The sequence below is a fragment of the Desmodus rotundus genome, chromosome 4 (assembly GCF_022682495.2).
Source record: "Desmodus rotundus isolate HL8 chromosome 4, HLdesRot8A.1, whole genome shotgun sequence".
Classification (NCBI taxonomy): Eukaryota; Metazoa; Chordata; class Mammalia; order Chiroptera; family Phyllostomidae; genus Desmodus; species Desmodus rotundus.
In genome coordinates this window covers 6,174,964-6,188,212 of record NC_071390.1, presented here as the reverse complement: position 1 = coordinate 6,188,212, position 13,249 = coordinate 6,174,964, and the positions used below count along the sequence as shown (strand labels likewise).

Below are 13,249 nucleotides of genomic sequence, written 5' to 3'. Positions count from 1 at the left end.
ACTTGCTCCTCTTTGTACTGTGCTGCTTACCCTGGACTTCCCTGGGAGATTGGCAATTTCCTTGAGAGTCTCAGCTCTAGCTGTTGGTGACCCTGATTTTATTTGTGGGTGCTGCATGATCCCTGGGTGACATCCTAGAGCAGACAATGGTTTAATGTACAAATTCCCCCAGAAATGTTTCCCGGAGTTGAACCCCTGAGGTTTACCTTTGCTACTCAGCTCTCCTGCAGAGCCTACAGAAGCATTTCGCAGTGGCAGGAAGGGCACAGGTCTGAGGCATCTGCGCCTGTGTCTCAGTATCTTGCTGGCATGTTCCAACACGTCCTGGGCACTGAGACTGACCACGCTTCCTTCTCTTTCTTGCAGCTTCACAAAGCAATCTATCTACCCCAGGTGAGTCACTGCAACCCAGCCTTCTTCTCTGGACCTCCACCCTCTTGTGTTTCCAGAAGCAGGAGAAGATCAGTCTCCTTCTGAGGAATGACTTCTCTCTGATGACTCTGGGCTTTGTCACAATGACCAGCTGAGTCCCCAGGACCTTGGCTCTCACTGAGTTCGGCCTGGTGAGCCCCTGAGAGTGCTGCCATCGCCGTCTACCTGTCCTCATCAGGAAAGGGTGTGATAGAAGGGGTTTTGGTGGTCTAGTCCTTCTCAGTGCCACTCACTGACCCAGACAGCCCATGAAGAATCGGGACCATTTTAGAAACACAGCCAAGTAAAACCCTCACACATGTTCATCCATGAAGGAATTCCTTCATGTTGAGAGCACAGCCCCCAAAGTGCCCTTTGTGTCATGTAATGAGATGGAAATGTCCAGTGCCAGATGTGTTGGGAAGTGCCTCTGTGTGGCTCTTCCTGGCCACTCAGTGGACAGTGGAATGAGTGGTCAAGGCTCTGAGACACCCTGGAACCAGGAAAAGGATTTCGCTTCTTCTTTTAACTGGTTGACCATTGATTTTAAACATTTCCAGTAAAATCCTAAAATCACTTCATTGTCTTTCTAGGTTGGTGGCAGCCATCCTTGGTGACCACTCAGGGTAAGTCTCAGGTTTCTCCCCCTCATGCATAGGCTTGGCTGCCCATGGTGCAGATGTGGGTGGGTGCACAGCCTCTCTCAGCCTGCACACTCCCCACCCCCAGGCCAGCCCCACCACACCCAGCACCCCGCCTGCCCTGCATGCTCACAGCCAGCATCTCACTGGCTCACATGCCACCTTCACATTGCCCGTGACAGCTGGGTCACGTTTGCTCCGTCCCCTTCTAAGTAAATGACATAATTGATTCTTCAGAGAACAGAAATAAAGGCTTTGATTTCTTGGAGTGTCACCGATGCTGTGGGAGGAAGCAGGGATGTGATAAATGGATAATTTTACAAATAATCATGCTTTTACCTGCAAGTGTTACCTGGTGACATGGTTACAGCTCAGGAGCTTTTTATTGCCCTTAAGAAATTGCTCTCGTCATCATTTTAAATGTCCGTATTATGTTCTTTTGCACAGCTGTGCCCACAAATTATTCAGCTAGTCCCCAGGTGTTGGACATTTTGGTAATTTATATTTCTTCATTATTATGAATGATTCTGTGATGAAGAATACCGTTATAAATAAATGTGCGCCAGCCTCTTTTTTAGCTTTAGAATAGGGATGGATTTACTGGACTGAAGTTAACGTAGTGTCTGGTATCTGGAATACACTTTAAAAACACAAAATCTTATCATGTTAATTATTTTAACGTCTTAGCTGTGCATGTGGCCACATGACCCTCAAGAAAGGTTGTAAAATTATAGTGTAATGAAAAAGAGCAACTAACCTCCTCCCTCAGGTAGAACGTAGTATGAAATATTTATTTCAGAATTAATGATATACAGTTGTGACAGGTGTTTGAAAGGGAAAGATCAGTGGGCAAAGGGCGTATCAGCAGGGGCTTCACTTGATCCAGGGGAAAGCAGAAGTTCTGCATGAAGCTGAGGATTACGAGAAAAGCAGACTCATTTGCTCACCCTGAATGTGGAGTCAACGCTTTGGCTCCCATCTGCCCACTGTGTTATAATTCACTCTATTGCATTCACTCCGTTCCAGCTACTCCCTCAGACCATGAAATCCCTGAGGGTGTGGCCTGCAGCCAGCATCTCCATGTGGCCCCAGGATTGGCCCATTTCTGGCACAGAGCAAGCCAGTGCTCCTCAAGTGTATCAAGGATGCCAGGAAACTCATCAATATCTTTTCTCTTTGTCAACAGCGCCTTCCCACATTGTCACCAGCCCAACCAGTAAGTGCTGAGCACCCCGACGAATCCCCTCTCCCTTGCTCTCAGTGACAGTAGCATTGGGGAGAAATGACGGGATGATGAGCAAAGGGCATCCCTAAGTGTAGCTGCCGAGGAAGGGCATCCCGCTGACTCTGGGTGGACAGGCCAGGTCGAGACCACCTCCTGTTGGCATTCAGTCTGGTCAATTGTGTGCTCTGGGGGCCACAGCTTTCTGTTTTGTCCCAACAGCAAATTATTCCTGCGGAGGCTTCCTGTCCCAGCCGTCAGGACACTTCTCCAGCCCGTTCTATCCTGGCAGCTACCCGAACAATGCTCAGTGTGTGTGGGACATCGAGGTCCAGAACAACGACTGCGTGACCATTGTCTTCAGAGATGTGCAGTGAGTGTGTGGGCACAGAGTGGGCCGTGTGGGGCCTCACAGACATTTTAGAAGGGAACAGACAGGACCTGGCACTTCAGCACATGTGCTTTTCCTTTATTTGTGACGTGTTCAATTTTTGACCCAGCACGAAGATGGCCTAGGAAAGTGGGGTCAGGACAAGGACCTTGGCCTCAAGTCTCAGTTTGGCCACTAATTTGCTGTGTGACCATAGGAGATCCCTTAAGTTTCCTCAGCCTCTGAAAAGAGGAATAAAATACCTGCTCGCCACTCCCCAATCACTGGTTATTGGGAACATCACAAGAGAGAAATAAATACATGAAGATACTTGGAAAATGTTATCCAGGGGAGGGACTCTGTTGAGGCAAATAATAATAATGCAAAGGACCCTGTGAACAACCACACCAGCAGTTCTTTTCTCTCCACTCCCTCTTTATCAGGGGGCAGGTGCCAGGGCTCAGGCAGAAGTGGAAAAGCCATTGTGTTAGGCAGAGGAGACATCATCAAAGCACATTAATATGAGAGTGGTCCTGGGTGTGGAGCGGCCATGCAAGGCGCAGTGGTGTTTTTCATGGTCCTGGAGAGAAGGAACCATAACTCCTTCCCTCAGAGCCACCACTGAGCCACATCATTTCCTCTCTGGATTTCTCATGTGCAGTGTCCTTGGGGGGATGTCCCTGCCCTAGAAATATATGTGGAGTCTTGCAGAAATGTATGATTCCGATTGCCTTATCATTACAATTCACATGGAATTCGGGGACTCCACTTAAAGCTCATGAAGTCCTGTGGGGGAGGTTGACCAGGACTGGTTCTTTAGGCAGCATCTGACCAGCAATGGCCACAGCACTTACTCTGTGAAGCACTTTCCATGAGCTATTCCATCTGAGCCTCACAGGAACGCTGGGCATGGACAGGATGACTCCCCTTGTTGGCAAGAACCCAGCCTTCAGGGAGGGTATTTGACTTGTCCAGCCTGTGCCCATTCAGTAACTTATCTCTATCTCCATGAATTCATGGATATTCATTTCAGTCTAGGGGAAACCAGGCTCTTTTGGATTGAAGAAAGTCTAAGGAAGGATGGGAGTCTTTCCTGCAATGATGCAAAGGGCTGTCAAGAGAGGGCTGTACATGTCAAATGTGTGACCCCAAAAGGCAGGAAGGACTAAGACCCATGTATCCATGTTTGCAGGCCATGGGGGGAGGAAACTCCGCTGTATTTGAGAAAATCTGTTATTTTCAGTAATTAAGTTTTGTTAGTTTCTGGTCCAGAGGGGTGGCCCCATACCCTGGCCTGACCTCCTGCCCCAACTCCTGGCAGAAGGTGAAGCCAAAGCCATGTGTCCTTTGTCTACAGGCTCGAGGAGAACTGTGACTATGATTACATCGAAGTGTTCGATGGCCCCTACCATAGCTCCCCTCTCGTTGCCCGGCTTTGTCACGGGGCAGGGGACTCCTTTACTTCATCATCCAACTTCATGTCCGTCCGCTTTGTCAGTGATGGCAGCGTCACCAGGAGAGGGTTCCAGGCTGACTACTACTCTAATCCCTCCAACCACAGCACCAGTAAGTCCCCAGGCTCATCAGGGGTGGGGCACCCTCGAGAGCCCTCTGCTCCTCAACCATTCTGTGGTGGTGGGACAGGAACCTGGAGCAGCCCTGGTGGGTCACCAAGGCTTGATCTGGTGCTGAAAGGGAATGGGGGCTGTGGGTCTTGGGACTCCAGCTGCCCAGAAACGAGGTCAAGGGAGAGAACTGACCAATAGGCTGTGTACTGACATTACTAATGTTGTCAGTAGGGACTCAGTAGGATGTGCAAGACGATGCCTTCAGCAGATAGTGAGACATCCATGCCTAGGGCAGAAGTGAGCCCTGCTTGAGGCCTTGTGACCATTCCAGAGCATGGGACACTGTGACCATGTCCTGAGACTTGGCTCATTTGGCTGCCATCTCAAAGTCACTGGTCACTCAGCCACTTCCTGCAGAGTCTCATGGCCACAATTCAAGCCATTAAATGGACTCATTTAAAGGCTGGCCAGGGACTGGGCAAGGTGATGGTCAAGTGCTTATTTTCAACCTGGATTTTAAGCTTTGAACCTGCTCCATAGCTAAAGGACCTTATTTCACAGTATCCCCACAATTCAACTGGAGTGTTACTTTACTTTCTAGATAATGGTACATTGGCCAAACATTTCACTCCTTTCACATCCTGCCCCCATTCTTCATCTGAGGAGTCCCCACTGCCTGCGTCTTCATGGATCTCTCCTGGGAATGAGACTCACTGGAGCCACAGGGCACCTCGGGGTGGGAGCATGTGGGAGCCTATCCTAATGTGGACTGTCTTTGTCAGCCACCTGGGTACCTGCACCTGTGTATGGGAGGAGCCCATAGTGGGACTTGCTGGGGTGTGGGGGCTCTGACTGACTTCACTGTCTTCCCTTGGCCACCAGAGCTGCTTTGTCTGTCAAATGAAATGCAAGTGTACGTGAGCAGGAGCTACCTGCAATCCCTGGGCTATTCCGCCAGTGACCTTGTCATTCCCAACTGGAACGGAGTCTACCAGTGTCAGCCCCATATAACGTCAAGCCAGGTGACCTTCACAATTCCCCACTCAGGCTGCGGCACCACCCAGCAGGTAAACCTGGGCCTTCCACTCTACCTCCTACTGAGAAAGCTTTCTTACAGTGATGTGCACTGTGTTGCTGGAAACCTGGGGACCCAGATGACATGATTATGTCTGTATAACCAGATGTTATTGGGGTGATTGTATAAATCTGTTCTTTGCCACATCCAAAGAGAAGGAAGGAGGACAGGGTGAGGTCAGCAGGCAATGTGTCCAGCACTGTCCAGCACTAAGGGGGCCCGGCCGTCCACCACTCACAAGAGCAGCTTCCAGGGTTGGAAGCTTGTACAGTTTGGTGTTGGGTGGGTGAGAGGGGCTGGCACTTCATTAAGTGAAAGAATGCAAACATAACTTACTCCTTCTTCTTTGATAAAGTATCAGGATGCCTTACATTCTGGGGTTTGCATTTAGGCCGCTATGGTGGTATTGGGCTCTTCCTTGTCAAAGCACCAACCCCTTGTGGGAACTCCGACCTGGCTAGAAGTTTGCTTCTGACCATCCTAGCATTTGGGAAGGGAAGAGTTTTCCCCAGTCTCCTTCTGGCCATGCCTCACTTGGCCTCACCTCTCTCAGGGCCAGATGATCATGGCCATGGACTTCCGGGAGACCTTTTTCACTTGTGTCCTCTTGGTTATTGGGCCAGTGGGGAAGCTTCTCTTGGCCCCATCCTTGTCCACCCCAGTGCTTTTGTTTGACTTCCATCCCCTGTCCCTGTCGTCCCTTCCAGGGATGTTTATTGATGTTACTGATGCTATGATTGACAGCATACCAAGCCCTGGGAAGAGAAAGCATCCTTTGCTTGAGATGCTCACAGACCACAAGATGCAAGGTTCTCATCCCCAGAAAAGTCACTCTCACTAGATGGTAGGCACATCAGATGATGCAACATTCTCATGAATCTGTTGCTTGATGAAAGTCGGAAATAACCCTGTGGTGTAGGAAATGAAAAAACAGAGTGTGACAGAAAGTGCTCCACCTTGCCAAGCCCACCCGACTGTCCATCTGAGCTCTGGGGAAGACCCTTTACCTCTGCTGCCAGAGACCTACTGCAACAATAACTCCCATGTGTCACCTTCAGCCCTAGCAGCTTCAGACGCCACGATGCAATAGCTACTGACCCATCCAAACAGCACAGTGAAAACTAGTGCAGGCAGCCCCTCTCACAAGTACACGCCTGTCTCCCCTGATTTCTCCTAGCAACAGGGAGAATGAAACAGAACAAACCAGTAAGGTCCTGAGCCCTGGAGTCCACACTCAGCTTAGTCATACTGCAGGGCAAGTGATTACCCAGACACACCCAGCTCCTAAGAGGAGCAGCTCCCAGGAGGCCCCAACACCTGGTCCCCATGGTGGTCCCCTGTCACATGGTAGAGAAGAGGGGATTGTGAAAGGAGGGTCTTGCTAGTTAAGCAGTATGCCCATCCCAGGTCATGGTGGCCCTGGCAGTAGGCATGTGCCACCTCTGGTTCTGGGAGGGTTCTTGAAGCCTTGTTGAGTCACTTCCCTCTCATTCTAACCAAAATGAGAGTCTCTTAGCAGGAGACATGGGCTTGACTCTGCTCTCCTGCCTGCCTCTCCCAGGTCAATAATGATACCATCACCTATTCCAACGTCCTCAGAGCAGCTGCTTCAAGTGGCATCATCAAGAGGATCAAGGATGTCCACATTCACGTCAGCTGCAAAATGCTCCAGAATACTTGGGTGGACACAATGTACATCGTTAATAATAGCATCGACATCCAGGAAGTGCAGTATGGCAATTATGACGTGAACATTTCCTTTTATACATCCCCTTCATTCTTACATCGTGTGACCAGCAGCCAGTACTATGTGGACTTGAACCAGAATTTGTACCTTCAGGCTGAAATCCTTCATGTCAACACCTCTCTGGCCTTGTTCGTGGACACCTGTGTGGCATCTCCATATTCCAATGACTTTACATCTTTGACGTACTATCTCATCCGGAGTGGGTAAGGAATGTCTTCAGGGCGTGGACATTAACCTTTCACTGATCACCCGAACATGAGTAGCCCAAAGGCTTCTGAATGCAGAATTTCGTCCTACTAGCTCAAGCTTAACCAGGCAGGTTGTCACCTCTGGGGAACATGCAGACAGGTGGGTGTCTGATGAATTGAATGACTCACGAGGGGTCACCAAGCAGGTTGGCTGTAAAGTGGGATTCAGCCCCAGGTCCCTGGACTCGAGGCAAGCCTTAGTATCAGAAGGACGTGGGTGTAGTAGGAAGTATTCATTTTGAAGCAGATGGAGACTGAGATGCCAGCTCTGCCACGTCACCATCCGTAGCACTCTGGGCAGGCAGGGGCTCCTCTCTGAGCCACTTTCTTTGCCCATCAAATGAGCATGGTGGTGCGCACACCACAGGCTGCTGGGAGGATTAAATGAGAAAGAGCAGGTGAGCATTTGGGCAAAGAAAACGCACAGCAGGTGGTCCACAATGAATGTCCCACTGAAGGTACAGAATGTTGACCTATGTCAGTTGGGCATGGAGCTGCTCAGGGTCCAGGGTTCCCATCAAGCTCAAAGATGCAGAGGCAAGGCCAGCGGTGCCCAGGCCTGGGTCCATGGTGCCCAGGCTGGGCTGTCTTACAGAATCTTGTTTTTCTAGGTACAGGCCTCTTCTGAGCTCACAGAGGGGTCCAGGGACCCCAGGATGTGCTGCTGTGATGACTAGCCTTCCATGTCTGCCCATTGGTGTTCACATCATTTCTTGGCTTATAATTTGACCTTGGCAACTCAGTAACAATTGCGTCACACAGAAGTGGTACTGACAGGGGAAGGCGATCTGCTAGGACTTAGGGCCAGAAGGTTAAATTTCACTCTCCTTGAGACTAAAAACAGCATCTCCTTCTGGTCACAATTTTCATTAAGTGTCTATTTGGTAAAAGTGGGTTCAGGTTTGTCAGGCTCCTACACAGTGGTTCAATTCATAGCTGCCTCGTTGGCAGCCAAGATGGGAAGAAGTTTCCCCAGATCCTCTTTTTACAAATAGTCAAAAGGTGAAGATTGAAGTTATGTCCAATGATTGGGATTAATTCCAGGGAGTGAGTGGTTTGGCTCTTCTTTATTAAAGGCACCTTTTTGGTCAAATTCTGGCATATATATGTATATAAGATAATGCAATTTTATGGGGAGGGAGGATGTTCATATGGGGATACATGTGTCCCAACTGTACCTGGAGCTCAGGGACTCATGGGCTACACCTGGGCAGCAACTGAATCACCCACCTGAATGTCCATTAGAATCTCTTTGAGCTTCAGACACCTGCAGGGTCCCTAGACCATGCTGAGGTGAGTCAGGAGACAGAGCCCTGGAGAGGGGAAGGCACCAAAGACACCAGAGGGTAGCCTGGTGTCACCTTGCCTGACCCTGAGACCTGGAGAGGGAAGGAAATGCCATCTTCCTTCCTGTCCTCTCCCTGGGTCCTGTCACTCCCTGACTCACCTGGATAAGCTGGGGCCATTCAACACATGGTCACTGTGCAATATGGGGCCACTTGTCAGTGTGGACACCCGGGCAGGCTTGCAGCTTTAAGATGCTGCTGATGTGCTTGAACTCCAGGATTTTCCTGCTCGGCTGACAGTCACTGTGGGAACCACATGTTCTGAAGGAGGCAGTGAGGCGCCACAGGAGGTGTGGCCCCAAGATCTGGCTGTTGAGTTCCACACCCAGTGCATCCAAGTCACAAGGGCTAAGAGCCCTGGTGAGTGTGAACAGGGTCCTCCTGTCTTCCTCCAGGTGTGTGAAGGACGAGACCTATGAATCCTACACTCAGCCAGCGCCACACATTGTCCGCTTCAAATTCAGCTCCTTCCACTTCCTGAACCGCTTCCCCTCCGTGTACCTGCAGTGTAAGATGGTGGTGTGCAGGGCCAACGACTACTCCTCCCGCTGCCACAGAGGCTGCATGGTGAGGTCAAAGAGGGGCGTGAGCTCCTACCAGGAGAAGGTGGACGTCGTCCTGGGACCCATCCTGCTGCGGCCCCTGCACGCTGAGAAGAGGAGCCTGGGTAGGTGGCCGCCCTCCCAGCCCACTGCCCACAGGGGCCCAGTCCCATAATTCTGAAACAGAATAATAACCCACAGGGACTCGGGGTGTTTCAGTTGGTGTGGTGTTCCACCTAGAACTGGGCATCTACCGTGCACCTGGCATGCTGTGTGCTATGCCCAGGGAGGCAGAGTTCCACTGAACCTGCCTCCCGCCTTCTCCCAAGGGCTCCTGGTCTAAGGGGGAACAATACACGAGATTTGGCCAAGAGAGTTCTGACCTGGGACGCAAACCCACCCAACCCCTCTGACCTCTGGGAGCTGGACTCCTCATGTGTAAGACCAAACTGTCCACACTTACCTCTTAGCACAGATGAGAGAGCTGCCTGAGATAATGTTAGTTAAACTGTCATGGCCTCTGCCTGGTACAGCTACCGAGAGTGATGAACGGTGGCTTTTGTTACAGTTGTTATTGTCACCGCTATTAACAATGGTAAGGAGAAGATTATTACTCATGATGGTGGTGACAACTGCAACCTGTAGTCCCAGGGACAGGAAGTCAAGGTGTGGGCAGGCCTCGGGGTACAGGCAGGACAAGTGTGTCCTGACAGATCCCAGGGGCTGACATCTGCCAAGCTATTTCCTTTTCATCACCTGGAGTGGGGACCATGTGTCCCACTGTGCTGTTCTGTTGTCCTGTGGATGCAGAAGTTTCTTCAGAGGGAGCCCCAGAGTTTCAGGTGCAGGCCAGGGCCAGGTCACCAGAGGTGGTGGCTCCAGGGACAGGGGCAGTGTTGGGGTAGCATTAGTTGTCACCAACCATTCCCTGGGTGACAGGGCTCCACCCCCTGGAACATCTTTGACAGCTCTCTCTCCTCAAGTCCTGTATTGAGGCTGTCCCATATGGGGCTGATTCCAGTCTCTTTCCTTACTTACTCATTCATTCCATGCATATCATTTGAAGGCCTACTATGTGCCAGGAGACAAATAACTAAAAACAGAAATAGGTCAAAGGCCTGGCCCCTAAAAAGCTTATCATTCCAGAGGGAGAGGACGGTGCAGAGTAACTCCAATGGGAGTCGGAGTTGTGGGGAGAGCAGCAGGGCAGGGAGATGAGTGTGGTGGGGTGACAGGGACCCTGCTCACTCCTCTCCTCTCCCTTCTATTCCAAGGGGCACCACAGTAGCTGGGGGCCTGGGTACCACCTGCCTGGACTCATATACCCATTTCCCAATTGGTCTCAAATGCGCCATCTCTCTCCCCTCTTGTCCATTCGAAGCCTCCAGCCAGATTGATCTCCCAAAGCCCCACTCCAGCTACCTGCTCAAAAGTCTTTCCTACTCCCATGGCTGATGAGATACAGGGACTCTCCCTGCCCCACACTCAGCTGCCCTTTGTGTCTGGCCTCAGCTTCCTGTTTGGCAGTTCTCTCTCTAAGTCCTTTTCCTCTTCCCCCAGACAACCAGTACTGATGACATCAGCCTGCCCTGGGACCACCACCCTCTCTCGTCTCCTCTCTGTCTCTGCTGGGCTTGCCTGGTCCTGATGCTCTCTCCTTCCCAACCTGCCAGTGTCTGGTGTGGAGGTACAGGTCAGCACCCAGAGGGGCGCCCACAGCTCTACCATCTCCGCTGGGGTCTTCCTGGCAGTGGTTGTGGGCCTGGTGGCCTTCACACTGGGGAAGACCACCCGGCATCCCCCAAGGCTGGCCTCTGTGCTCTGTGATGTGACATCAGGAGAATGAAGGCACAGGACAAAGCTCAGACCTGGGTCCCAAGAACCCAAGTGAACAAGCCAGAAACGTGTGCTCTGAGCTTGGCACCCAGCACCACCCTGACTCTGTTCACTCTGGCCCAGGCTCATGGTGGATGGGGGTTGAGATGGGGGTGGGAAAAGTCAGGGGCAGCTTTTCCTAAAACCAGGCTTGGTGCTGGGGCAGAATGTCAGTCCAGCAGCTGCCATATCTACAACCCTGCGTGTGACCGTGTGCCAAATGCTCACAGGTGCAGAGCTTCCTCTGGAGAGAATGATGCTTCTGACCTTTTACAAACTCACTTCTTAGACCTGTAGTGTACATATTAACCTCTTGATTTATAGGACAAGCTGAATAAAGAAATTTTTTCAAGCAAGTATCAGTTTGATCGTTGTTTGTAGTGGCTCCCCTAAGCACTGGATCCCTTCAAATGAAGCTAAGTAGGCTGGGCTGTCCAAAGAAATGATCAAGGCCAATGACCTCTGCCCTGTGGTTTCCAGAACCTTCTTGAGAATGAATAAGGTGTCCTCCTTTGTCCCTGGCACGTTTTGGTTCTGCTGGGCGCAGGGTATGCTTTTGCTTGGCCAACAGAATGTGGCACCATGGTGGTGTGCCAGTTTGGAGTCTGGGCTTCAAGGGCTTGTAAAGTTCCACTTACTCTCTTGGGTCCTGCAATGGCCCTGTGAACACTCTTGGGCTAACCTGCTGGAGGGAGGAAACCTGGCCCAGTCACTCCCATGGACCCAGCTGATGGTTGTCACCCCCCAGGGGAGAGCCCCCTACCTGAAGTCAGTTGACTGCAGACACATGAGGACCCCAGCTGAGACCAGGAGAACCTCCCAGCTGAGCCCAGTCTAAATTGCTGACCCACAGAATTACAAGCTAAATTAGTGATTGTTGTTTTAAACCCCTAAATTTGGGGTCCCTGTGGGAGAATGTGAAGAGGAGGAGCCTGCATCCTGGAAGGGAGGTGGGAGCCACGAGCCAGGAGTTCCTGAAACCAGGAAGCCTTAGCAGGTAGGTCATACCTTGAGGACGCCCGGCATTTGCATGCCAAGAGAAGACAGGGAGGAAAGGCACCCAGGCAGGCAGAGTGGCAAGAACAACAAGGATCATGACACTCAGTTGGCCATGGGCAATCAATAAACCTTTAATAATGGTGAGATGCTGGTTTTCCCGTGAACTCTCTCCAGACACTCTCTCCCTCCAGGCAGTTGGCCTTTGTCACCTCACTAGGGTGGATGCCTCGTGAGAGACAGGCCTGGTTCATCAGCAGTAGGTCTCCTGGGAATTCAGCCAAGGGAAAAAGATTGCGGTTCGTTAAGCCGGTGATGGACCGTTCCTCTTTCTTTGTGGGAAAGAATGGTTTCAGGTCTCTGGGCTGGTATGTCAAACATTTTTTGTTTTTTTCTGCCTTGAAAATCACATTCATTTTTATTTCTTGTCTTTTTGCGGTTTTTTTCTCTCTCTCCTCCTGCGTGTCGTCATTGTCGTTGTCCTCCTCACCCTCGTCTTGCCAGGTGTCGTCTCTGGTGGTTGGGCCCAGGCCCCCTCTGCACAGAACTGAAGGGTTCCTAGCCCTCAAAACGAAGGGTAGCTGTGGATCACTTCTCAGGGCTAGGGCGAACTGCATGCGCTCCTTGTGCCTGCTGATGTTGCGCCGCTCTCCTCGCGGCATTTTCAGCTCTTCTGGGGGCAAGACCACCCTAGCTGTCCATATTGCTTCTGTAGGCCAGCAGGTGGAACAAGTTGAAGAATGTCGTTTTTTATATTCTACCACCTGTTTGTAGTCTGAAGACAGCAACTGGAGTTTCTTGACCATTTTCCGTTCCTCCTCTTGCTTATAAGTCAGGAACTTTCTTGACGCTATGGTGTGGACCCCACCTAGACGCTGAGAATGGGGCAGGGGTTAAAATGTGCCCAGGACAGGAGCAGAGGCGTCCGTGGGAGGAATTACCTAGTGGCACCTTCTCCCCTCATTGCTGAGTGTGTCTGAGCCCCTGTGTAGTGGGCAAGAGGGTGTGTATTTGGGGTGAGGCAAGCCTGGGGTGCACTCCTGACTCTCCTTACCTACTACGAACATGAAAGGACCTCACTGACCCACAGAACCGCTGTTCGCCTCTGGAGAACATCATCTACCCGAGCAGTGAATGCAAGGTAAGGGCTCAAGAAACGGTGTCTCCGTCATTTGTTATCACTTACAGTCCTATTCCTAATTGGGTCT

The 13,249-nt window shown here is 51.1% G+C and overlaps 1 protein-coding gene across 1 annotated transcript in view; it reads left to right on the top strand.

The window, feature by feature from the left end:
* DMBT1L1 (scavenger receptor cysteine-rich domain-containing protein DMBT1) overlaps positions 1-11,402 on the top strand; it is a 56,327-nt gene extending 44,925 nt beyond the window's left edge. The window contains exons 47-55 of the mRNA XM_053922669.1: positions 367-393; positions 1,005-1,037; positions 2,239-2,268; positions 2,497-2,647; positions 4,002-4,210; positions 5,095-5,279; positions 6,849-7,237; positions 9,024-9,295; positions 10,731-11,402. Of these exons, the coding sequence (XP_053778644.1) occupies positions 367-393; positions 1,005-1,037; positions 2,239-2,268; positions 2,497-2,647; positions 4,002-4,210; positions 5,095-5,279; positions 6,849-7,237; positions 9,024-9,295; positions 10,731-10,744 (1,310 nt within the window). The 3' untranslated portion in view covers positions 10,745-11,402. The remainder of the gene's footprint in view (positions 1-366; positions 394-1,004; positions 1,038-2,238; positions 2,269-2,496; positions 2,648-4,001; positions 4,211-5,094; positions 5,280-6,848; positions 7,238-9,023; positions 9,296-10,730) is intronic.
* Positions 11,403-13,249: the final 1,847 nt, after the last annotated feature.